The following is a 27,483-nucleotide window of genomic DNA, read 5'->3' as shown; positions in this document are numbered from 1 at the left end:
AGTTCAAACTTACTGTCACCCTCAGCAACTGCCAGCTGTGTGACAATACAACTGTCAGACACTTGTGCGCTTTTGGACATTACCTTTTGTGTGTCAATCAGTGGATTTTTCTTAGTGTTCAGCTCATTCAAAGTATGAATGTGCGCACTGAAAACTCTTTGACAGAACATTCATGAATCTTAACAAAGTCCCAGTGAGTTATGAGCATTTGCTGGTGACGACACTCCTGTATGTGAGTAGCTTCAGGGCTCTTATGGAAAAGAATGCTTCCTTTAATATTTTGATACTGTCTTTTCCCTGCTGAGGAAACTCAACATGGAAATATGCAAATCACACACAGACAAAGCCTGAGGCACTTCACTTAAATGTTTTACAGGCTGCTACTGCATTATGGAGTAATGCTTATGATATAAAAACAAGTTATGCACTTTTGTACAAAAATATACATATAATGTTCTAAAGTTGGTCGGTATGATTTATTTAAATGTTTTGTAAGGTCTCTTATTCTCACAAAGGCTGAATTTATTGAATCAAAAATACAGTAAAAGTTATATTTTGAAATATTATGGCATTTCTTATTATTATCAATATTGAAAACAGTTCTGCTTCATACTTTTGTGGCAATCATGAGATTTTTTTTTCAGGATTTCTTTAATGAATAGAAAATATTGTGTGAATATGATATTTTTATGACAATGTAAGTAACGAAAGTATACATTTCTTTCACAAAAAAAATCTTACTGACCCCCAACGTTTGAATAATAGGCTACTGTGAAAAATTCGACAAATTAAAGATTAAGAAAAATAGCTATGATAAAATGAAATTATGGCTGCTTCTTGTGGTTAAAAATGCTGCCTTCGGATGATGCATTCTAGTTAGGAAGGTGTCGAGGCATGTCCAAAACCACTGTTCCTGTATCCTGATACTTCATTTTTGAAGACCGCATAGATGTATCCCACAATCCTCTGCTTTCCATTCCGTGACAGTTGAGCTTAAAAAATAAGTCTGAAAGTTGTGGTTGGTTGTTGGTTTGCAATTGTCATGTTTGACCAACGTTTTCCACTTCGGATGTCATTTTCTAGAGAGATATTACTATTCAAGTTATTAAATATTTTCTTAGTTACCACCAAAGCTCGCTTTATATTGTATATCATTACATTGTTGCCTCAGAAGTCTGTCCGAAGTCAGTTTCGTGAGGTACCTTCGTGCACAAATGCTGCCTGGAAAGTCATTAGCCTACCTGACAAGGCAGCATGGCAACAAGTTTTTTTTTCCTGACGCAGTGTATGGATATTACACTAGAATAAATGTCAAAGAATAAAGATGTAATTAAGGCATCTTACCAGCTGGGGCTATTGGAGCCATGACAAACCTTGATTGTTTACAAATCAGAACGTAATAACTTTGATTCAACCGGTGGCGTGTGTTGGGGACGAAGCCGGACGACCGACCAATAACAGAAGTAAGGAGTGAAACCTGTATGAAAACAGTCCATGTCCAACATGTCCAAATATGTATAGGATACTTCCCTACTACTATGCAAAAGGAAGACTTTGCTAACTGGGCATGTGATAATTTAGGCTATCATGCATTTCAATTTTCAAAACATGTTTTTGCCTCAGAGCTGGTTCAAATGGCACTGTTTCATAGAATACAGCTTGCATTATTTAGTAATTAGCTCTTAAAATATTTATACAAACACTTATGAATGCGATGGCAAACATCTATGGGTCCAAAACAGTTTAATTAACAGCATAGCAACAGCCAGACCGACAGTGGATGTTTAAAAAATATATACACAAATGTATTTTATTTGTCAGAATGCACTTAACATTTCCACCACAGTGTCATTTCATGATATTGACATGACATTAACATCTCTAGCTACATGAAATAGCTTGAATGTGATATACATTATACAGTATGATATTGCAGTTTTATGATTTGGTAACAAAAAAAGACAACATTCAACAGTCTAGTGATAGCTCATAATGTAATTCAAAATAAAATCAGACTTACATAATAACAGGGACTTCTGATGAATATTATGTTTAATATAAGATGTTGTTATGATGGACCTGGGTATCTCTTAATAACCTTTTTCATGGCCTGACTTAAATGTTTTTAAGTCACAGTTACACAATGTTACATTATATATTGCCTTGCAGACTTCTAATGTAACATTCAGACCTGAAGTGAACAAAGTTTTACCTTAAAGATCAGGTCTGTTTCATGTACACAAGTCATTTACTTATAACAGAAAAACAGTTGTTATTGTCGTTCAGCATTTCACATTATGAAAGTCGTCTCGGGAGAGAATGGCAGTAGACAGAGTAGCATGTCCAGTGAGGTAATCTGATGCATTGCATGCCGTTCTCCCAGGATTATACTTATGAATGGCTCTGATGTCAATAACAGCTTCTCTTCACCATAAGAACAATATCATTCCAGTTCACTATTTAAAAATGAATATGTTGGTTGCTGCTTTAATCGAACATTCAGCTTATAGATAGTTATAGTTTCCTCACACATTTTAGCAGTGTCTTGTTATCCAGTGTGTCTACCATAAAAAATAGAAACTTAAAGAGGTAGTTCACCCAAAAGATAAATGGTTTTCCAACTTATATGACTTTTTTCTTCTGTTGAACACAAAAACAAATTAAATTTTATACAAGTCATACTGTCCACCATTTTTGAAGCTTGAAATCTCTAGTAATTCATTGTTACTGCTCTGAGACTATCAAATAGCACATATTTTGTGTTCTACAGTAGTACATGGGGGGGCTATCCCTTTGAAAATCAGCTAACACAAATATATTCTAAGAACGGTTTGCTAACATTCCCTTTATTTCTGAATGTTCTCTGAACGTTCAAAATTTATGAATTTATGAAGTTTCTTAATAAAGTAGGAACCTTTAAAAATGTCCAAATAAAACGTTTCAGAAAAATAAGTTCTATGATCAGTGATGTATCGATAATGTTTTGTGCTAACGTTTTGAGAACATTATTAAAGACCCTGATAACTTTGAACAAACAATTTATTAATGTTACTGGAGAACCTTGCCAGAACGTTAGCCAAAGTTCTAAGAACATTCCCTGTTAGCTGGGAAGAATCTCAGTCCCATGCAGTCAGCATGATGTACAATACATTACTGTAATATTTTTATTTCATACTTATTTCCCTGACTTGAACAAGAGTCGCACATCCTCATTTTGGAGCACTCTCAACATGGATCCCATGTCCATCAACCAAAAAACCTCTATTACAATGGAACATGATATATTACTTTTCGTGCCTACGGCTGAATCATTACAATGGAATCAGGTAAAGAACCCCCACATACTGATAATCAACACTCTTCTCTACACACAAAAGGAATAAATAAGCTTGGTAAAACCATAGACCGTTCAATATGAAAATAAGGCACTATTGATACCGATGAAACATTTTCCTGTCAAAAAGAAAAGTTAATAAATACAGGGAGTCTTTGTGCAACCTTGTGCATTATGGTCCATGTTGATTGTTGGGCTGAAAGGTGTATTGCTTTTGAATGTGTACATTAGTTTTTCCTGGATGTCACCAATGACCGAAAGTCCACAAAATGTGAGAAAGGCTAGAGGGAGTGGCGTTCAGTATCCCGCAGGATAGCCGCCTTTCCTGGGATCAGATTCAGCGCAGAGTTTGTCCCCTTGTCGCACGATGGCCTGCACTACTGCTCCTGGCGTCCTCAGCAGCTCCGTCACATGATTCTTCTGAGCCAAGCCATCAAGAACATTCTGTAGAATCATGTCACACAGGCGTTAGAGAGTTAATGAATTGTTTTATCATGACTTCAATTCAGAAAATTCAGTGGTCAAGTGCAGAAACCCACTTGCTCAAAGTCCTGTTCCACAACTGTCATGTTGGGGTTGAGTTGGTTGTGGACTCTTGGCTCTGTAACCGCTTTCTTCAGATCGTAGTGAAAGAACAGTGAGTTCAGGATCACCTGAGAGAAGTGAAATAAGTGTTATAAGGGAGAAAGTGAAGGGAGACATCCAAATCACAGTAGCAGTACGATATTGCTGTATATCAGCACTTATGTGATATACTTTTGATATTATATATTAATTTTCGTCCCTACGGCCGAATCATATATCTGATATAACAGATCGACGGCACATATGAGTAAATAAATAAGAAACAACAACTGTGTCTGTAAAAACCCTCTTTTGTGCAGAATTACTTCCTTCTGCCATGGATTCAAATCTCAAGTTGACAGTTTAAAAACATCACTTTAGAACTAGTAACAAAGGAACGTCGAGTCCCTTCGTTGATTATTAGAGAGAGATTGGCTAAACGAGTGTATTACTTGCATTCATCTTATATAGCATTCATTCTTCAGGTCGCAGTTCCCTTTCGAACGGTCACTTCGTATTACATAGCTATACGCAGTGGGGAAAATCCTTTTACTCGATTTACTGAAGCTTTTGTATAAAACGCATTTGCAGCTGCACAGCTAGCACATTGAGCGTCTGGCTCGCTCATAGGCCGTGCTGCGGCAACTGCACATCCAATGGCGTTGGCGTCACAGGTAGCCCTGTGTCATTACACGTCAGAGCCTGCCACGGGGGGCGTGGCCATAGCCTGTAATATTCCCCCGAATTCGCCATTATAGCAAATTTTACTCCTTCAGCGACAACTTCATGTCTCTGACTGTTTTACTAAGCCTTTCGCCGTTGAACAAGCCCTTCAGCCTGAGCGAGCATCATCTCAGCAGACTACGCCTTCTCAGCCGGTTTCTCCTGACGCCGTCTCACCTGTGGCTATCCGGCGACGACGCTATATCCTTTCTATTGTATATCCTGTGTTTAAGTGTACGAGGCGTTGTTTCAAATGCCTCGCTCATCTTGTTTCACGTGCGGATGCACGGGCACACAAAGTGCGTCACAGGCCTGGGAACCCCCCATGCTGAACCGCACTCTATGATGGAGGCTGCTCTCTCTGCGAGAGTATGCCTGTTCGGTCATAATTGCATCATGCACTCGCGGCAAGCTCTCCTTGTGGACGACAAACGGCCTCTCGCGCTCCCCCCCCCCTTCTTCCCTCGTCGCCTCGATGGAAGAAGTACGCGGGTAGATGCTCACGCGGCTAGCTCTCATTACAACACAAGAGAGCTACCCCGCCCTAAAAGTACATCATGTGCTCGCGGCTAGCTCTCCTTTGGGACGGCAAACCGCCTCTCGCACTTCCTCCCTGTTTTTTTCCTCGCCGCCTCAACGCAAGAAGCGCGCGGGTAGATGTTCGCGCGGCTAGCTCCCTTTACAACACAAGAGAGCTACCCCGCCCTAAAAATACACCATGCGCTCGCGGGTAGCTCTCCTTTTGGACGGCAAACCGCCTCTCGCGCTCCCACGCGTTCTTCCCTCGTCGAGCCTCGACGGAAGAAGCGCACGGGTGGATGTTCGCGCGGCTAGCTCTCTTTACACCACGAGAGCTACCCCGCCCTCTGTTTTACACATCACACGGAAGAGCATTTCGAACAGAAATGTTATTTTCCTTTGCATGCCCGCTTCCTTCCCTCATTGTGCAGCGACGGAAGAAGTGCGTGGTCAGATGTGCATGCGGCTATCTCTCTTTACAACACAAGAGAGCTACTACCGCTCCCTTACATTCTGTTCATCACGCAGAATCTCCTCCGTGATTCAGACACAACAGCGCAGGTTTTATGCCTGGAATCAACCACGCTGAAACTGTTATCTCTCACTGCAAAAGCTATAAGAGCTCTTCTCTGTCAATCCCCCCTGTGGTCAGTGGTGGATTCTGAGATTCTCGCTACAGAGACCCGAATTCGGATCTCGGCTTCACTGAATTTATTTATTTATTTATTTACTTCAGGGAGTGCGCGTGCTAAACTAATCTCGACGACTGGCTGGTGCTGGCACAGTCGAGAGCCGAGCTACTGGCTCACAGGGATTTGATTCTCGGCCATTTAGAATGCCTGGGTCTCACAATCAGTGTTACAAAGAGCAAACTGAACCCCAGCCAGAGCGTGGTCTTTCTGGGCACAGTTATAGACTCCGTGATGATGACAGCGCGGCTCACACGAGAGCGCGCCCTTAAAAAAATTTCAGAAACTTCTCGGTCTCATGGCAGCAGCATCGTCAGTACTCTAGACGGGATTACTGTGCATGCGCCCGCTGCAGCACTGGCTGAAATGCCCTAAACGGGTACCCAGGGACCTTCTTGCGAAGGTCTTAAGCACTATCTCTGAAGCAAGGGCCCGTCTACCCCGTCTACCCCGTCTACTCCAGCTGGAGCTCGAAAAATCGTGTTGACCCAGAGTCATGTGAGGTATCTGTGGTACTCTCCTTCCTGCTGGAGCTGTTGGACGCGGGCCGCTCCCCGTCCACGCTCAAAGTGTACGTGGCAGCCATTGCAGCGCATCATGCTCTGGTGGCTGGCCAATCACTAGGAAGAAACGACTTGGTGGTATGGTTTCTAAAGGGTGCTTGGAGGATTAACCCCTCCAGACTTCATTCTGTGCCACCTTGGGACCTCTCCACGGTCCTTGGGGCCCTGAAGGCCCTGAAGGCCTGACCGCCTTTTGAACCGCTCCAGTCGGTTGATCTTAAACCTCTCTCGCTAAAGACTGCTCTCCTGTTGACATTGGCATCTATCAAGCGAGTGGGAGATTTGCACTCTCTCTCTGTGAGCCCTTCGTGTTTGGACCAGATGATTCCGGAGTCATTCTCAAACCCAGGCATGGTTATGACCCCAAAGTGCTCTCAACGCCGTTCAGAGCACAGGTTATTACACTATTAGCCCTACCCCCTTCTGCAGTGGATGGGTAGGATCTTCTCTGCCCTGTCAGAGCGCTGAGAACCTATCTGGAGCGTTCTGCGTCTTTCAGACAATCAGAACAGCTTTTTGTCTGCTTTGGTGGCCGATCTAAGGGTGATCCAGTCACTAAGCAAAGACTGTCTAGATGGATATTGGTTTCCATTTCTATGGCTTATACCTCAGTGGGTCAGGTGTCGGTATCAAGTATCAAGGCCTATTCAAACAGGTGGCATGGCTTCGTCATGGGCCTGGTCATCTGGCTTTCCCATTCAGGACATTTGTGATGCGGCCGGCTGGTCCTCGCCTTACACATTCATGAAGTTCTATAATATGGAGGTGCCTTCCCTGCAAGCGAAGGGGCTTTCGGTATGATTAAGGCTGACAGCGTCTGGTCTTGTCTAAAAGTGTTACTGTGCACAATCACACACACACATATATATATATATATATATATATATATATGAAACCCGCTTTGGCCGGTTGTTTTTCCTATGCTAATAGGCTATGGCCACGCCCCCCTTGGCGGGCTCTGACGTGTAATGACACAGGGCTACCTGTGACGCCCGCGCCATTGGATGTGCAGTTGCCCCAGCACAGCCTATTAGCGAGCCAGACGTTCAATGTGCTAGCTGTGCAGCTGCAAATGCTTTTTAAACAAAAGCTTCAGTAAATCGAGGAAAAGGATTTTCCCCACTGCGTATAGCTATGCAATACGAACTGACCGTTCGAAAGGGAACTACTCGATTACTATCGTAACCTCAGTTCCCTGAGATAGGGAAAGAGTATTGCGTAGCCGGCCGCACTATAGCAGCCTGGAGAGTTGTCGCTTCAGTCGTTAAACCTGCTATAATGGCGAATTCGGGGGAATATTATAGGCTATGGCCACGCCCCCCTTGGCGGGCTTTGACGTGTAATGACACAGGGCTACCTCATTGGTTGTACGTCAGAGACGCCCGCGCCATTGGATGTGCAGTTGCTGCAGCACAGCCCATGAGCAAGCCAAACGCTCAATGTGCTAGCTGTGCAACTGCAAATGCGTTTTACACAAAAGCTTCAGTAAATCGAGGAAAAGGATTTTCCCCACTGCGTATAGCTATGCAATACTCTTTCCCTATCTCAGGGAACTGAGGTTACGATAGTAACGAGTAGTTTTGTTCCTTAAAAATTTCTGCCTCCGGCCGAATCACATCCGCACTAATATATATCCATATCACACTGCTACTCGTGTATTAAATAGATTTTGATATTTGTGGTTACCAGAGCAGTTGCTGTAGTGATTTTCGTCCCACCTGAGGCCCCAACCACCATTTTGACTCTGTTGTGTTTGTCAAATATTATCGTGGGGCACATCGATGAAAGAGGTCTTTTACCTTGTCAAAAGAAAAAAGCAGTATGTTAATACATTTTTTTTAACAGTGTGTGTATAGAAATAAAAAGGGGTATTATTTGTCATTTATTTTAGGCTGTAAAACCCAAGACACCTGGCTGAATGAAGTTGTTGGGTGAAGGGGGAACCCCAAAGCCATTGGTAATGTAAGGAGAGCTGAAATCATCCATCTCATCATTAAAGATAATCCCAGTTGAACGTGACATCACCTTAGAGCCAAAACTGTGAGAAAACAAGAAAGATCAAGATAATCAAAATCCCCCCTGAGGTCCACTTATAAAGTTTTTTGGCACCAAAAACAATCATAATTTTCTTTCTCAGGGATCCAGACTAACATGTGAGAGCAGACTATATAAATATTGTTAGAGGAACAATGTTTTGGAAAATAAATAAAGTGAGAAACACAGGTCTGGGGCCCTTTTTTCCTCTTACTAAAGGTTGATGGTGCTGGTGGCCGCTACCGCGCTCCCATCCTCTGCGATGACTGACAGGTGAGCCGTGCCGTGGTCATCGGGTACAAAGTACTCGGGATCATAGTAGGTGTCTGGGTGAGTGGTGTCATCTGTAATTTTACTCCTGATGTTATCTGCAAAGTAGTCTGAAGTCATGTTTTGGATGAGCTGGGAAAGGAGATAATTAAAAAAGAGATTTACAAGAGGTCATTGAACTTGTAGGTGCAGTTAGAGTCCTTGGGAAAATATAGTCAGACAATAAAAGGACTCTTTAAACCACTTCACAGATCTTGAGTAAAATTGCATGAGATCGGGTTGCTTTAATTCCCATAGCTCCTTGGGTAAGGCACAAAAAAAAGCTAAATATGTACAAAATAGTTGAACTCACGTCAGTAATGTTGAGGAAACGCGGGTCTCCCAGTTTACTCCTCTTAGCATAAGCAAAACGAAATGCCTCAACGATGCGGTGATATGTCAAAGTCTTCTTCTCTGCTGTGGACACACTGCTGTTGGAGAAGTTGTAACCTAGAAAATGAGATTTGAATGCTTGATGTGAATAATTACTGTAATACATTTACATAAGATCAAAACAAGAGGTTGATACATTGAAAAATATATATGTTTACATAGAAAAACAATGGAAAAGCAACATAGTGTAATGCAGAAACATCCTGTGTTATAGTTACACGGCTCTCTGGAATACTCTCTGGAATATGGAATTCTGCAGTCAGATATTGTCTAATATTCTCTATCGTCAATGGCAATGCCGTGTATCAGTCCAATCGTTCCTCTTGTTTCATGTAAACAAAACTGGCACTGGCATCTTGAATCTCTTTCATAGATTGCAGTGAAAATGACCTCAGTATTCATATTTTTATGCATTATTGAGTTGGATTCTTGTTTTGTACATCATGATGGATTTAAAAAAAAAGATTAGATCAAAGTCAACTTTATTGTCATTTTTAGCACATTGCATGGCAATTGTTAAAAACGAAACACAGTTCCTTCAGGGAAGACTGAGACTAAGAAAGGACAACAGTAATGTAAACAATAGATATACAAAAAAAATGAACATAAATTATAAAAATAAAGCAATATATTAAGGGCAGCATTGAGGTACGAGTATTTTTTAATATAGATATGTACATATATATATATATATTATAATGGGGTTATGGTCACAATCTTTAGGTAGGTTGGCGGTGGTTAGGTGCACTCAGGCATGCGGTTCAGAAGTCTGATCACTTGCGGGAAGAAACTGTTTTTGAGTCTGGATGCCTCCTCCCAGATGGGAGGGCCTGCAACCAGATGTGGGAAGGGTGAGAGAAGTCCTTCAAGATTGAGGTTGCTTTTTACACACACCTTGTGTTGTAGAGATCTTCAATTGCAGGAAGGCTGGTCCCAGTGATACGCTGTGCCGACTTCACTACCCGCTGTAGGGCTTTCCTGTCAGATGCAGAGCAGTTTCCATACCAGACCCTGATACAGCAGCTCTCAATGACACATCTGTAGAAAGCAGCGAGGATAGAGGGGGTCATGCCAGCTCTCTTTAGCCTTCTTAGAAAATATAGGCTTTGTTGGGCCTTCTTTACTAAGGAGGAGGTGTTCGATTACCATGTGAGGTCAGTGGATATGTGCAGGCCCAGGAATTTAAACTTCTGTGTTGTTTCGAGATCTCTGCCTTTGATTGATAAGGGCTGGTGTGGGGCTTTGGTGCGTCTAAAGTCAACAATCATCTCTTTTGTCTTGTTCACATTCAAGGAGAGATTATTGTAGTCACACCAGGCTATGAGTTGGTCCACTTCATCCCTGTATGCTACTTCGTCATGGTTGATGATAAGCCTCACCACTGTAGTGTCATCTGCAAACTTCACAATGCTGTTGCTTTGGTGTTTTGCAGTGCAGTCATTGGTCAGAAGGGTGTATAACAGTGGATTCAGTACATAGCCTTGTGGTGAACCCATGGTCAGTGTGATGGGCTGAGAGGTCTGTGTATTGATTTTGACAACCTGTGATCTGTTGCTCAGGAAGTCAAGAATCCAGTTACACATTGATGTGCTCAATCCAAGTGCTGACAGTTTTTCAATTAGTGTCTGTGGGATGAATGTGTTAAACGCTGAGCTGAAGTCAATAAACAGCATTCTAACTTATAAGTCTTTGTTCTCCAGATGTGTGAAGGCCGATGAATTGTGAAAGCACTTCATGATCACAGGGGTGAGTGCAACAGGGCGATAGTCATTTAGGCACGACACCGTGAACTTTTTAGGCACTGGGGTGGTGGAGGTGTGTTTGAGGCAAACTGGGACGACCGCTTGCTCAAGGAAAATGTTACAAATGTCTGTAAAAACATCCACCAGTTGGTAGGCACATTCCTTGAAAACACGGCTTTGGATGCCGTCTGGCCCGCCAGCTTTGCGTAGGTTCACCCTAAAAAGGGTCCTCCTAACATCACTCGTAGAAACAGACTGCACAGGTGACCACTTGGTGGCGAGGTGGACTTGACCACTTCCCTTTGGTTAGTTGCTTCGAATCGTGCATAGAACGCATTCAGTGTGTTTGGTAAAGATGTTTCATTCATTGAGGCAGAGTGGTTTTTTAGCCTGTAGTCAGAGACATGTTGAATGCCTCTCCACATCCCCTGTGCAACATTGTTGCTGAACTGTTCTTTTATTCTGGAGGCATAGGATTTTTTGGCTGCTAATGCCGCAGTTGAGGTTGTTCCTTACTTACCTGAGTGCCATCCTGTTGCCCGATCTAAAGGCTTCATCACGGGTTTTGAGTAATGAGTGGACTTTAGCATTTAGCCAGGGCCTTTGGTTGGGCCATATAATAATGTGCAAGTCTGATTACAAAAATTATTCATTTACATTTACCTGTATTCATTATTCATCAAATAGATTTCATTTACATTTATAAATTTGCCAAACACTTTTATCCAAAGCAACTGCACTACATTGCACTGAACCAATACATTTTCTGTTCATGCATTCCTAAGGAAAGAAACCCATGACCTTGATGCTGCTAGCGCCACGCTCAACTGTTTGAACTACAGGAATGTGTTAGGTAACATTTTTATTTTGATGGTCCCTTTTGAACATTCTGTTGACTATAGGCTAAGTAACTTTGCAACTACATGTCAACTAAATCTCATAAGAATATTAGTAGATTATCTAGATGTTTTTAAGATTATTTTTATTACTTTGATGCTAAAATTGATATTTCATTTTAATTTTTACAAAATTCATTTTTATTTAAAAATTATTTAACTGTCCAGGTATGTGTACACCATGCAACAAAGGCGTAAAATGGGACATAAAGCCACAGATGACAATATGGAACATTGTGTTTTTTTATTTTGGCATGTTATGCTATGTATATCTAGCCTAGAAATCTAGACGCACTCTAGCGGCAGCAAAAATTATTTTGCAGCAAAATGTGGTCAAAGCCCGTCTACGGAAAGCCTGACCACTCCCTATTAAGCCCTATTGTACCGAATTTTGGTTGTAGTTCCACCAGAGTTCCACTGGGGGGGCGATCGTCCGAGTGCAAAATGAATGGGAGTCCATGGGGCTAGACGGCTAAAGAAAGTTGCCATTGAGAAATCTCAGATTTGAATGTAGGTTATGCAAGTTCAACATTGGTTATAGGTCGAAAGTTGAATGAACGAGTACTTATGTCCTTTTGATTTCTTACAGGTTGAGTTGTTGTTGCCCATAACACGCTATCATTCTGCTAATGGACGCTGATTGGTCAGTGAAGGACTGATTACGACCAGACATACCGCCTGATGGCATCGTGGCATCCGAAGCGGGACCAGAATGTTAAGGCGGACTTAACTCTTCTAGCACGTGTATTTACCTGTGTCAGCTGTGTTGTCGATGGCTCGAGAGAAAAGAAAGTGCAGATCGCGAAAGCACCAAAGTCACTGAAGGATTGCCGTAAAGCTGTTCTCTGGTCGTACGATGTGTATGACGTCATTGATATTTTAAAAGACTTTTTAAAGCAAATAAGTGACTCTAAAAAATCTAACACCCAATAATCTGTAATTTGTTTGCATCTCCTTTCGAAAACAAAATTCAAATTACTAGACAAAAAATTATATCCTGAGAAAGTGGATTTTTAGGGGTATATCTCCATAGACCCCCATTCATTCTGCACTCGTCCTGTGAGCGCCCTTATATGGAACCAGAGTGGAACTGCAACCAGTTCAGAACCCAGAAGTTTACTGAGAGTGAAACTTCTCCCCATATTAGACATTGGCCGTTTCTCAATATGCGTTCTTGTCTGTACTTGTGTTCTTGTGGACTTGTGAAACGTCATCAGTCGCTGCCCAAGTACTGTCTCAATACACAAGTTTGCATTTTGGCAAGAACGGTTAAAAATCCCGGAAGAGTTCTTGACACGCCCATTTTACCGAGGATGCATCGGTTGGTAACTTGTGTGAACTTGGCAGAAATATCCCAGCATTCATTTCGGCATTCAAGGAAGAAGCGGGGAGCAGAAAGGCAGAACAACAGTAAGTCGTTTTTCTACAATTTCGTATGCTGTTTCATCACTAAATTCACTTCTGAGAACATTTGATGCTGAATCTACTGTGTAGATTTCAAATATTGCCATTTTTACGAAAATTTATGGCGAATCGAAAATATGCTCAAACATTTTCGGTAGTGAAGAATCTCCATACGCGCACGCGGGTGTAGCTAGCGAGCCAACCGGCCAGTCATGCTAAAAACCTGGCTGTTATCATCAATAATTCTTGTGATGTTTGGGTACTGAAAACGGCGCTGTGCGGGGGTATTGCGCAATACCATCAAGAACACATCGCCTCAAACTGTCAGCAGCGTTCTGTGTGCTCGTCACCTTGTAAGTTCATTCTTCCAAGAACAACTAGCAAGAGCGTTCTCCCCAAGAACACAAGTCCGTTCTTTACATTCTTGGTTTTGAGAAACGGCCCTTCTCTGGTGTGGTCTAGCAACTCTCCGTTGGCATTCGAACTGGAAAAACCAAACTCTGGTCAGGCCAATCACATCGTGTATAGAGTTGGTGGGCGGGCTTAACATAATGACGGCAGCGTTGTGACGGTTCCGCATGATTTCTATAGGTGATTTCCTTGCTACTTGAAAACAAAGAAGATGCTGCTGGCGAACAGCGGTCTTTCGAATCGGCTTTGGCCGCTACTCTGGATGACTTGGAGTTAAGAGAACGTCACTTAAATCATTCTTAAAAAAGGAAGATGTGTTCGGTGACGACCGGATACGGCAAAAGTTTAATATATCAACTAGCTCCGCTGGTGGAAAAACACATGGGACTCACTCAGCAACAGCCGTTCGTTGCTCTGGTTGGTTGTAGCGCTGTCCTAGTGCGTGCAGAGGGAATTTGAAAGACAACCGTTTATCCCGCCCCTCGGATTGAGGTATGCCAATATTGAGTTCCCAGACCCAACATCTTGATGTAGATCTGGCTTGCCAGGCTAATGTATATCAGCTCAGTTATTAAAAACAATAATTTCACAAAATAATAACAATAAAACACATATTGTAGCAAACTATAACGGTAGTTACATATATGCGGAAACCTATAGCAATATGGGCAAATCATGGGAAAAAAATCATTGCTGATTGGAACAACTTATTGTATTTTCATCTTACTTCATATTGAATAATCTCTTATACTATCACACAGTCACTGCGCATGACCAATTCTATAGCATTTACTTTACTTTTCATCTTAAATCACTAGAGAATAATGACAAATATTGTCTGAACCTCTCACTGAGAGAGAACTTATCAGTATGTTTTGGGAAAGGTTCCTGATAAGAGCAAAAGCTCGACCAACTTCAACCTTGAAGAAGCTATGTATCTGTGTGCGTGTGCGTTATTATTCTTTGTTACAGGTCCTGTATTAGTGAGGTGAACCACTAGTTCCCTTTCGTTGTCACTCCGAGTTACGTCGGATGACGACGAATGGGGTTTCGCTTAGAAAGCCTATCAACTTTGAGTATTACAAAACGAGCCAATGGCAAAGAAATGCCATGGGTCTGCGGAATTTGCATGGCGTAACTCCGCCCCACCTCGTGGGTATAAAAGGAGGAAGCCGGCAGCAAGCAGATATGTTTTCGCTTCGGAGCCAAGTGTATTCTTCTCTCCACAAGCCATCTCTGAATTGTCAGCTTTACAAACGAGTACCTCGAGTGTTGGTGTGACGGCGATCTACGGTGAGAGCGTGCTTCCTGCTGATCTGTTGCAGTGGTCTGCCAGTCGGTGCGTTTCTCCCCGGCTGCTTCAACACTTGAGTTTTCTCTCACTAAAAGAGCTTACACGTGGCACGTCTTTTTAAAGACGGCTCGTCCGTGCATTTCTAGTTGCAGCGGACTGGTTTGGGCTCTGATGGGCACGAGCGCTGTCTAGTGTGTTTGGGCTTTGATCATGCTTGAACAGCGCTCGTGGGTGACTCATGTTCTCGCTGGGAACGTGATCATCGCGTCATATATAGGTCGAGACTCGGTGAACTCGCAAGAGTGAGAGTCCCCTCATCCACCCCCCGATCTTCGGCTGGTGGCCAGGGTGACCTGAGGGTTACGGTCTGGATCAAGGCGCCGACTATGTGTCCGTGACCCCAGCCCCCCTCTTCAATGACGGTGCCCGCTAGTGAACTGCTGATTCCCGCGAGTCTACTCTCTGGTGGCCCGCGTGTTTCAGTTGAAGCTACAGAGGAAGATGCCATGTCTGTTGCAGCATCGCTAGGTGGGTTTGAGTCTTCTGGAAGTGAGGGCTCGTCACAGCTGCCACCTTCCGGTGTGCATACGGCTGTGCCTGAGTCTGATCCGGAGATGACGACCATGCTTTACTGGGACGATGGGTTTTGGGTAAGGCCGCCGACCCTCGTCCACAGCAAACCCCAATACCTCTCTTCCCGGACGTGCATGATGAGATCTCGAAGTCCAAGAATGCCCCCTTGTCTTCTCGGGACCGCTCGCTGATCTCATCCGCCTTTCCTCCCCTCGATGGGGCTGCTGCCCATGGGTAAACTGGGGTTCCCCCGGCTGAACGCTCTGTTGCGATGCTATGTGTCCTCAGAGTGCTTCTTCTCGGCGCAATCCTAAGCACCCGCCCGTGGCCTGTAGTTTTTCGTCTACGCTTGTGGCGAGATCCTATAGCGCCACGGGACTGGCAGCCGCCTCACTGCATGCCATGGTCATTCTGCTGGTCCACCTGACCCAGATGCTCATGGACCTGCACGAGGGCGGGACTGACCCAGGGCTCTTCACTGAGCTGCGCGCCGCCACTGACCTTGCTCTCTGAGCGACGAAAGTGGCCGTACGCTCCCTGGGTCAGGTGATGCTCACCAGTCTGTGGCTGAACCTGTCTGATGTGCTGGATGTCGCGCGGACCCGTCTGTCCGACATTCCCATATCCCAGGTCGGCCTCTTCGGCGGTGCGGTTGAGGGCTTGCCCAACAGCTCTCAGCCGCCCATGAGCAGAGTGAGGTTGATTCTGTCCCGACGGCCCCGCCGTCCGCTCAGATCCCTCGTCTGCCCACCGCCGAAGGCGCCCTCCCGCGGCTCCCACCCCGCCCGTTCACGGGCCGGCTCTGGGGGCCGCGGGCGGACGCCACAGCCCTCTCCAGCCCCGCCCCCCACTACACGCCGGGTTAAGCGGCGCTCGTGAGACGGGCACCTCGGCGATGGAGCAGACTGAGGTTGATTCTGTCCCGACGGCCCCGCCGTCCGCTCAGATCCCTCGGTCTGCCCACTGCCGAGGGCGCCCCCCCGCGGCTCCCACCCCGCCCGTTCACCCGGGTCGGCTCTGGAGGCCGCGGTCGGACGCCACAGTCCTCTCCAGCCCCGCACCCCGCTACACGCCGGGTTAAGCGGCGCTCTTGAGTTGGGCTCCTCAGAGATGGGACTCAGTTCTTTCCAGGAGTTGGTAGCAGGACCACTCCTTTCCCCGGGGAGGGCCGGGGAAGAATCCTTATTCTCCAAAGAGCTGATTCTCCCGTCTCTGAGCACAGAGTTCTCGGACGTCACAGAGCGCCGCCCACAAGCCGTGCTCTCCTCGTCCCCCTCTGTCCCAGAGGTGGTTGACATGGCGTGCCGTCCACGGACCGCTTCGCCGCTGTCCCCCTCTGTCGCCAGACCCCTGGCAGAGCAGGCCCCCGCGGGACGACCAGCCTGGTCCTCCCCTGGCCCCTCTGCCAGGGCGCGGTTGCTAACTGTGCCCCCACATCGGGCCGCTATGCCGTCCACGTCTGGGCCAGTTACTCCGCTTCGCTGCCCCTCCGGGGGGACGCCTGTGGCTCGCATGATCCCGTTGGTTCAGTTCCTGGGAGCCTGGCTAGAGCTTCCCCGTCTGTCCCACTGGATCGCGCGTACCGTCAGGCTCGGCTATGCGATTCAGTTCGCACGGTCTCCTCCCCGCTTCAGGGGAGTCCGCTCCACTTTGGTCGGTGGCAATGCCCCTATCATGAGAGCAGAGATTGCCACCCTGCTGGCGAAGGGTGCAATCGAGACTGTCCCTCCAGCCGAGATGAGGTCCGGCTTCTACAGCCCCTACTTCATTGTCCCCAAGAAAACCGGTGGGTTACGGCCAATCCTGGACTTGCGCGTGCTGAACCGCTCCCTTCACAGGATGCCGTTCAAGATGCTCACCGCCAAACGCGTTTTTCGAATGCATACGGCCCCAGGATTGGTTTGCAGCGATCGACCTGAAGGACGCCTACTTTCATGTCTCCATTCTTCCTCGACACAGACCGTTCCTCCGGTTTGCTTTCGAGGGGCAGGCATACCAGTACGCGGTACTCCCTTTCGGGCTAAGCCTGTCTCCTCGCATCTTCACGAAGGTCGTCGAGACGGCCCTTGTTCCCCTTCGAGAACAAGGGGTTCGCATCCTGAGTTATATCGACGACTGGCTGATCCTAGCTCACTCTCGAGATCAGGTTTGCGAACACAGGGACCTAGTGCTTCGGCACCTAGCCCGTCTGGGCCTTCGGGTCAACTGGGAGAAGAGCAAACTTTGCCCCGTGCAGAGGATCTCTTTTCTCGGTATGGACATCGACTCGGTCGCCATGTCCGCGCAGCTTACGAGCGAGCGCGCGCAGTCACTGCTGACTTGCCTAAGACAATTCGAGGGCAAGAGTGCGGTTCCACTGAAACTTTTTCAGAGGCTCCTGGGGCATATGGCATCTGCAGCCGCGGTCTCGCCGCTCGGATTGCTTCATATGAGACCGCTTCAGCTTTGGCTTCGCGACCGAGTCCCGAGGTGGGCATGGCAACACGGCACGTTCCGAGTACCAGTTACTCCGACCTGCCGTCAGTTCTTCACCCCGTGGGCGAACCTCGGTTTTCTCAGGGCCGGTGTCCCCCTGGCACGAGCTTCCCGGCATGTTGTTGTCTCAACAGATGCCTCCTCCATGGGCTGGGGCGCCATGTGCAATGGACATGCTGCTGCGGGCTCCCTGACAGGACCCCAGTGGCTGTGGCATGTCAATTGCCTCGAGTTGTTGGCAGTACGCCTTGCCCTGCACCGCTTCCTGGTGTTGCTCCGGGGTCAACACGTACTAGTCCGTTCAGACAATACCGCCACTGTAGCGTACATCAACCATCAAGGTGGTCTACGCTCCCGCCGTATGTCACAACTCGCTCGCCACCTCCTCCTATGGAGTCAGAAGCATCTGAGGTCGCTTCGAGCCATCTTCATTCCCGGAGCGCTGAACTGTGCAGCCGACGAGCTCTCACGGCTTCAGCCTCTCCCTGGAGAATGGCGACTCCATCCCCAGTCGGTTCAGCTGATTTGGGACCAGTTCGGGGACGCGCAGATAGATCTGTTTGCCTCTCACGACTCGACCCATTGCGCCCAGTTCTATTCCCTGACCGAGGGCACGCTCGGCACGGATGCTCTGGCGCACAGCTGGCCGCAGGGCCGCAAGTATGCGTTTCCCCCAGTGAGCCTTCTTGCGCACACTTTGCGCAAGGTCAGGGAGGACGAGGAGCAGGTCATTCTGGTTGCCCCTTACTGGCCCAACCGGACCTGGTTCCCCGAACTAGTACTCCTCGCGACAGCACCTCCCTGGCCGATCCCTCTGAGGAAGAACCTTCTTTCTCAGGGACGGGGCACCCTATGGCACCCTCGTCCCGATCTTTGGAACCTCCACGTGTGGCTCCTGGATGGGACGAGGCAGGTTTGAGTACCCTACCACCAGCGGTGGTGGCTACCATCACTTCCGCTAGAGCGCCGTCCACGAGACACGTCTATGCGTTGAAGTGGAACCTCTTCATCAACTGGTGCTCTTCTCACCGAGAAGACCCCCGGAGATGCTCGATCAGTGTTGTGCTTTCCTTCCTTCAACAGGGGCTGGAGCGAAGGCTGTCTCCCTCCACCCTGAAGGTCTATGTTGCCGCCATTGCCGCACATCATGACCTCATCGAAGGTAAGTCGGTGGGCAAGCACGACCTGGTCATCAGGTTCCTGAGAGGAGCGAGGAGACTAAATCCTCCTCGTCCTCCTCTCGTTCCCTCTTGGGACCTCTCAGTGGTTCTAACTGCCCTGAAGAGTGCTCCCTTTGAGCCCCTGCAATCAGTCGAGCTTAAGTTCCTGTCTTGCACTGGCCTCCATCAAGAGGGTTGGGGACCTGCACGCATTCTCCGTTGACGAAGCGTGCCTGGAATTTGGGCCGGCTTCCTCTCACGTGATCCTGAGACCCCGGCCTGGATACGTGCCCAAGGTTCCTACCACTCCCTTTCGGGACCAGGTGGTGAACCTGCAAGCGCTGCCCTCGGAGGAGGCAGACCCAGCCTTGGCACTGCTCTGTCCAGTTCGCGCTCTCCGCGCCTATGTAGACAGAACGCAGTGTTTCAGGACCTCAGACCAGCTCTTTGTCTGTTATGGTGGGAAGCTGAAGGGAAAGGCTCTCTCCAAGCAAAGGTTGTCTCACTGGATAGTGGACACCATTGCTTTGGCTTACCAGCAGCAAGGTCGACCGTGCCCCCTTGGTGTGACTGCCCACTCCACCCGGAGTGTGGCGTCCTCTTGGGCTCTAGCGCATGGCGCCTCGCTAACAGACATCTGCAGAGCTGCAGGCTGGGCGACACCTAACACATTCGCCAGATTCTATAATCTCCGAGTGGAGCCTGTGTCCTCTCGTGTACTCGCTTCAACCAGCTAGTACCGGACCCGCTCAGGTGTCTTCGCTTGCTCGCCATTCCACTCCACGGACTGGATACGTGCGATATTTTCCTCAGGTGAGCTTCTCCGAAAGCCCTGAGCTCCTCCAGCACTCCTGACGTCGGCGCCAGTGTCTATTGCCTGTGCGTCGGCTAGGTGCCTCCCGTGTGCATGGTCCCTCCTCTGAGCGACCCCCACATGTGTATTTCCACTGTAAGCCTCTCTGAGCGTGTGTCTTTCCCTTGGCAAGCCACCTTGCCACCCCTGGGGTTGAAATATTCCACCTGTGGCTGGACACCCCAGTGTTTTCCATATGCTTCCTTCGGGTCATATGTGTATTCTCTAAGTCCCCCCCCTCCGGGCTGGCATTAATTGCATACTTCCCCTAAGCTTGGGATATGCTTCCCAGTGTACCTTGGTATTCCTGTGTTATATGGAGTCCTTTGTCCAGGCTGACAGGGATCTCGATTTACGCAGGGCACTGGAAGACAGCTGAGAAGGTGGCGTGATTAGACTGGTAACCCCATTCGTCGTCATCCGACGTAACTCGGAGTGACAACGAAAGGGAACGTCTACGGTTACGTATGTAACCCCCGTTCCCTGAGTAGGGAACGGAGACGTTACGTCTGCCTGCCACTTTCCGCTGTACCGCGGGGATTGCCTGAGCTCAGTCTTGGCTCCTCAGCGAAGAAACATATCTGCTTGCTGCCGGCTTCCTCCTTTTATACCCACGAGGTGGGGCGGAGTTACGCCATGCAAATTCCGCAGACCCATGGCATTTCTTTGCCATTGGCTCGTTTTGTAATACTCGAAGTTGATAGGCTTTCTAAGCGAAACCCCATTCGTCGTCATCCGACGTAACGTCTCCGTTCCCTACTCAGGGAACGAGGGTTACATACGTAACCGTAGACGTTTCCAGACAAGCTGGATTCTTGTGCTATCCAGATGATCAATGGAGATATTCTTCTGACGAACAGCCATATGAGGAACTTTTTGGTAAAAAGTTGATCTGTGTCTTAACTAATCAGAATCATTCATCCTGTCATGATGACGTAGTGACTGTGTGATGGTATAATTGTTGCTGTAATGTAATGTACGCAGATCGGCCTATGAACTTGCTGAGTGTATTCTTCAGTAAAATGTTCGGTTACACATTATTTCAATAGTCTACTTTAGACATTCTACTAACTATAAGTAACTTTTCAACTACATGTCAACTAACTCTCAGAGTATTAGTAGGCTGTAGCAGACTGTCAGTAGACTGTTAGTTTAGGGTTTGGGTTAGGAGAATAAGTTGACATGTAGCTGCATAGTTACTTATACTGTAGTTAGTAGAATGTCTAAAGTGGACTATCGAAATAAAGTGTTACCACATTTTCTTTCATTTATTGCATCTCTTTACTCCTGGTCTTCATTCATCATATCTGGTCCTGGGTATCCTTATGGACATTTTTGTCCTTTTCAGTTTTGTTTTTTTTGATCACTTTGCCTGTGTTAATGCTAACTGCATAAAATTTGGCACAGGTGTGTGTTTTTATTGGAATTTTACTATTTCACCACCATTTTCTTAAAAAAATCTTTTTTGCACTAACTACACAAAATACTCCCACTTAGCGCCTTTTGGACAAAAATGTCCCCATTGAAACCCATTAAAACTGCAATTTTTAATCCCAGGGCCATTTAACTATAAAATGATGCAATTTTTGTTAAGAGGCTTTCATTCTGTTGACAAGGCTTCAAAATTTAAAATTTTACTATTTTTTATCAGATGGTGCTATTTTTCCAGGTTTGGCCTATAAAACAAATACCGCTTTATTCCTGTTTTCTGCTTTGGCGTATTATAGAGCCAATTGGATAAAATGTGCAATGATAATTGTGTGGGTGTGTTGGTATGGATGTCAGATTGTGGTTTGTATGTGTGTAATAAAAAAAAATGTGTGTGTATATGTGTTTGTGTGCTTGTAATATTTGAGAGACAAAAACTCAATTGCAAATCTAAAATCCAATCACTGTGTGCACCAGTGGAGTTTTGCTGGCACCCAATGGGGAAAATCTGTTACTGCGCACAAACAAACTCACCGAAAGCTAATTTTTTGAGATATCATCCTCAAATTTGGAACGCAATTTATTTAGATTTATGGCTTTGAATTTATATTAGTTTGAGAGTTCAACATGTTTCATAAAACATATATTTGATATAAAATAACGATAATAATTGTCATAAATAATTTTCATAAACTTAAACCTCTATACAAAATTTTTGGTTTTACTTTTTTCACTTGTTTAACTTCAGCAGTAATCTGCTAAGGGTCCTCTTTGAAATGAGACCAAACTTAAGTCTTTGCACCCAAACCTAACATTTTTATGACAGTTTTTTGACATGGACATTTTTGTCCACTTTGTAGCTATGTGTAACTTTTTTTTTATGTTAACTGCATGAATTTTGGCACAGGTGTGTATTTTTATTGTAATTTTACTATTTCACCCCCATTTCCTTTGAAATTTTTTTTTTGCACTAGCTACACAAAATACTCCCACTTAGCGCCTTTTGGACAGAAATGTCCCCATTGAAACCCATTAAAACTGCAATTTTTAATCTCAGGGGCATTCAACTATAAAATGATACAATCTTTGTTAAGAGGCTTTCATTCTGTTGGCAAGGCTTCAAAATTTTAATTTTTACTATTTTTTTATCAGATGGTGCCATATTTGGGGGTTTGGCCTATAAAACAAATATCGCTGTATTCCTGTTTTCTGCTTCAGCATATTATAGAGCCAATTGGATAAATTATGCAACGATATTTGTGTGGGTGTGTTGGTATGGATGTCAGAGTGTGGTTAGTATGTGTGTTATAAAAAAATATGTTTGTGTGTGCATGTGTGTGTTTGTAATATTGAGAGAGAAAAACTCCAACTGCGAATAACGAATGCAATCACTTTATGCACCAGTAGAGTTTTGCTGGCACCCAATGGGGAAAATGTGTTACTGCGCCCAAACAAACTCTTACCGAAAGCTCATTTTTTGAGATATCATCCTCAAATTTGGAACACAATTTATTTAGATTTATGGCTTTTATTTTCTTGCTGTTTTAGAGTTGAACTTGATTTATAAAATATATATTTTGTATAAAATAATTTTCATAAATAATTTTCATAAACTTATACCTATATAACTTTTTTTTGGATTTACTTATTATAATTGTTTTACTTCAGAAATAATCTGCCAAGGGCCTTCTTTAAAATGATACCAAACTTAAGTCTGTGCTCCCAAGCTTCACATTTTTATGACAGTTTTTAAACACGGACATTTTTGTCCTCGGTGTACCTATGTGTAACTTTTTTTAATTGATGCACAAGGGTTAAATGTAAAATCCCCTACAGGGTGATACAAGATCTTATCCTGCTCACCTTGTTGATGTTTATTTTGCAATAATGATCAGCTAAATGAACAGTACTTTCTTTCGTAATGCATAAAATGATGCTGCTCGCCCTCATGAATGAAGCTCTTTTGCGTAATCCTGGGATGACTCAATGAAAACGTCACTCTGACATAGCTTATCTGACAGAGTTAATATATGTCTGGGGTGATGAAGGATTATTACATAATCAGGTAGTCCAGGTCCTGCTCAAAGAACAACATGTTCTCTCATAGTTATCCATAACTCAGTTATCTATCAAATGTTTAAACATGATCTCTAAACACTTAAATGTTGTAAAGAACAATCCATCCATCTCCTTGATGCAAGCATGCAGAAAGACTCACCATCCACTATGTTAAGAATCAGAGCGAGTACAGGTCCACTGGATGGAGCATCAGGAATATTAATGGTGTACTCCCCCACAGTTAACTTCAACGGGGTCTCATTTAACACTGGCTTATATTCCATTAGGTCCTCAAGTGTTATAATCCCTCCTGTAGTGACAGATTGATTTGCGTATTTTATTAAAATGAGTTCAGGTGACCTTTAAGGCATGATAAATAGGGTTAAGCAAAGAAAGTATGAAGTGACCTGCAGCCTGGATATCATCCACTATATGCTGGGCCATAGATCCGTTGTAAAAAACATCCGGCCCTTCTTCCGCTATCCTCTCATAGGTGTCAGCGAGTTTGAGAAATCTAATGATATCATTTTCCCTCAAGAGGTTTTTGTTTGAGTCACAAAACACTTCACTGGAACACAGAGACAGGGCAAGATGAATATGATTTCATTAAAACTACTAGTAGAGGCAGTGTTTATAGAGTGTGGTGAGTTAGATTAGTTATTTGTTTAATATCAGTAGAATAAATAATGTATGATGCAACATGATGCAATACACCGTATACCTTGCTACACTTGTTACTTGACGCTGAGAAACTCAATGTGCCATTTTCATTTATGATAAGATTTTCCTCACAGATTGCTTTCTGTACAGCGTCCAAAAGATAAATCCTTACCACAACATCACGTCACTCAGAATCGTTTCTTTGTTTTTTGCAATGGCATTGGCCAAGGACTTGCCAGTTGGAAAACCATTGCGTGCCAGTTCTATACTGGGTTGAAACAGTTCCCTCCATGGCAGTCTCCCATGTCTTTTGTGCGCCATCTCGTAACCACGGATTTCTCCTGGTATGGCGATGGACAACCCTCCTGCCATTCAAACAAGACACAGTACAGTGTTTTCATCATTCAAGGGCCAGAATTGTAATAAGGCCAAAGACATGACGCTCATTTTATGTCCTATCTGTTCATTTATTCAAAAATACTTTGAACCCCTTAATGCAATTTAAAAAACTAAAAAAAGATAATTTCTTGAAACAATTCTGAAATAAATTGATAATTTTATTCAGTTTTGCTTATTTACTTATATTTTTTTATTGCTTAAGTAAGAGTGTTGAACTGTCTTCTGCATCATTTCACTGAATTTCATCATTGAAATGTCCTTGACATTTGCAAAAAATAGAACCCAGCCCAGGTGTGAAAAAGTAATGCAAGTGTAACGTAATTGATTACTTTCCATAAAAAGTAACAAAGTAACGCAATTAGTTACTTGGGGAGTAACGCAATATTTTAACGCATTATTTTTTTAAATTAACTTTGCCCAACTCATGCCTTTGCCCATGAGTGGAGGCTGGACTTGGTGATATATTAATGGTAATGTACCTTTCCGTGACAGCTGGGTGTTATTGCCAAACATGTTCTCTGAAGCATTCATTGGAGCAGTTTCTCTGGCATCAATTGTCTCCACTTTTCCTGTGGACAAAAACATGGAATTTATTTATTTCATTGTCTGTGTCATTTTGAGTGTTGTTTGTGAAGATTTGGGCTTGTGAGTCACCATCAATTGTTGTTCACCTAATGAGGCAGTGGTTATTCACGTCATTTGCTGACATTTACTGCCAAGTAAGAGTGACGCAAGATTTGTGGTCACTATGATGCTGAGTCAAACCATGTGCCCTTTTTCTAGGGATGTACAAAGGGATGCACATTTTGTGAAGCCCAGCAGTTTAAATGATTTTTCGAAGATTATTGGAGTATGTTATACATTTAATTCAAAGTGTTCAATGAAGGCAACGCAAAGGTCATGGATTGGATCCCTAGGAAAGCATCAGCTGAATGCATAAATGTCAGTGTTTTACCTGTTGCTGCATTGTATATGGTGAAGAACAGCCCTCCTCCAATGCCCATGCTGTGTGCATTAAACAGCCCAACACACAACAGAGCAGCAATAGAAGCATCAACTGCTGAACCATTGCGCTTTAAGATGTCCCTGCAAACATAAAGAAAGCTGGGTGTATAAGTGACGTTCAATGGCATGCAAGGAAACTCTGGATCTTTGGACTCTTACCTCCCGACCTCAGAGCACTTCCCGGCATCTGCTGCCACTGCTGCTTTTGAGTAGAAATGGTCCGGGGATACAGCAAGACTGCTGTTTCTGATCCCCAAATACACACCCATGAAAAAAAAAACTACAGCCACAAGCAAGACCACCAGCCCAGCAAGAGACTTCTTGACCATTTTCCTGAATGGATACAGAATGTGAATAAAGGACGTCTGAGATAATCATATTTGAAGGTGTAATTTGATGTATGCTTGATTAAATTTATGAGATTATCACTCATTACAATAAAAATATTTTTATTTATTTTGTAGACTGACATGTGCTTATCACCACCACTTCAATTTAATTTCCTTCATCATTCTCAGTTGATCAGTGAACTGTATTTACAGAAACAATGAGTTTCAAATATATGCAGCAGTTAGCGTGCAAATTTTTGTGATCATAGAGAAAATTTCTCCCCCCAAAATAAGCATACAAGTTACATCACCTTTTCAACATGTACTGTTCACGAATAGAAGCACGGGTGTAAACCTCAGGTAATTTTTTTAGGAGAAATGGATAACAATGAAATGTCACCCAGCTCAAAGCACCTGTTGAATAAACCCTTTACAGTAACCCATCACTATAATCATTACTGTTTACAGCTGTTCTGTAAGTTTAATAATAAGCTGAAGCATTCATTCTACAATGTCATGGCACTCTAAATTGTGCTCTGTATCAACCCTGTAACCCTGTAAATCCAAGCCATACAACAGTCACACAAAATACAATCCCTGAGTTTTATCCTCCAGATTATAGTCCAATATTATATGCATTTTGAGACAGTTAAAAGTTAAAACAGATGTTGTGGAAGTAATTAAAGGCAGCCAACAACATCTGAAAAACCACTCACAGTTCAATAAGATAGATGATAGATAGATGGAGACCGATCGATAGACAAAGAGTCAGATAAACAGACAGACAAACAGAAAGATGCTAGATCGAGACAGATCCATAGACAGAGGGGTAGACAGACAGATGACAGACAGACAGACAGACAGATAGATAGATAGATAGATAGATAGATAGATAGATAGATAGATAGATAGATAGATAGATAGATAGATAGATAGATAGATAGATAGATAGATAGATAGATAGATAGATAGATAGATAGATAGATAGATAGATGACAAATTGACAGACACAGAAGACTGATAGACAGGCAGACAGAATTAGATACACAGACAGAAAGATGATTGACAGAGACAGATTGATAGTCAGACAGAGTCGATAAATAGATAAATAGATAGATAGATAGATAGATAGATAGATAGATAGATAGATAGAGACAGAGAGATGGACAGACAGAAAGATGAAAGATAGACAGACAGTGATGAGACAGACAGACAAAAAAATGAAAGATAGAGACAGACTGATAGACAGAGAGACTTAGATAGATAGATAGATAGATAGATAGATAGATAGATAGATAGATAGATAGATAGATAGATAGATAGATAGATAGATAGATAGATAGATAGATAGATAGATAGATAGATAGATAGATAGATAGATAGATAGATAAACAGACATAACCTACCTCACAGATGATTTTGTCTGGTATCCTTTTTCCTTGTATAAGTGATGTATCAACACAAGAGTGAATGGGACTGGGGACAGATATAATCTGTGCTAATTAAAATTTAACTCCAGAGGTTAAAAATCAACATTACAAGGGGATTGGCTAAAACAGCATTATTTTTCAAAAAGTCCTGATGGTACAAACAGGTATTACTCACATGAAACCTCACCCTGTTTTTAAAAGCTTAGGAGCTTCAGAGGTAAAACTACTGCAAGATTGT

General features: G+C 44.3%; 1 protein-coding gene across 1 annotated transcript; it reads right to left on the bottom strand.

The window, feature by feature from the left end:
- Window positions 1-1,781: 1,781 nt before the first annotated feature.
- ggt1a (gamma-glutamyltransferase 1a) lies at window positions 1,782-27,483 on the bottom strand. Its single transcript, XM_077224267.1, has 13 exons — window positions 27,222-27,483; window positions 25,646-25,819; window positions 25,437-25,567; window positions 24,961-25,050; window positions 24,255-24,447; window positions 23,830-23,990; window positions 23,583-23,732; window positions 9,049-9,185; window positions 8,641-8,828; window positions 8,303-8,430; window positions 8,079-8,191; window positions 3,874-3,987; window positions 1,782-3,778 (listed from the first exon to the last, which is right to left on the bottom strand). Exons 2-13 carry the CDS (start codon window positions 25,813-25,815, stop codon window positions 3,632-3,634), a joined length of 1,722 nt encoding a protein of 573 aa, XP_077080382.1. The 5' UTR covers window positions 25,816-25,819; window positions 27,222-27,483; the 3' UTR covers window positions 1,782-3,631.

The sequence above is a fragment of the Siphateles boraxobius genome, unplaced genomic scaffold (assembly GCF_051911475.1).
Source record: "Siphateles boraxobius isolate OS27281-9 unplaced genomic scaffold, OSU_SipBor_1 9, whole genome shotgun sequence".
NCBI lineage: Eukaryota > Metazoa > Chordata > Actinopteri > Cypriniformes > Leuciscidae > Siphateles > Siphateles boraxobius.
Note: the sequence above shows the minus strand (reverse complement) of the source record. Positions and strands in the feature narration are given on the sequence as shown.

Bases quoted from the DNA above. Each gene is read 5' to 3' on its own strand.
- ggt1a (XM_077224267.1), bottom strand. From the start codon at position 25,815: ATGGTCAAGAAGTCTCTTGCTGGGCTGGTGGTCTTGCTTGTGGCTGTA. The intron at 23,733-23,829 runs GTCACTTCATAC...CTGTCACTACAG, and splicing joins GGATGATATCCAGGCTGCAG to GAGGGATTATAACACTTGAG. The intron at 9,186-23,582 runs GTGAGTCTTTCT...CTCATTTTCTAG, and splicing joins GATTCTTAACATAGTGGATG to GTTACAACTTCTCCAACAGC.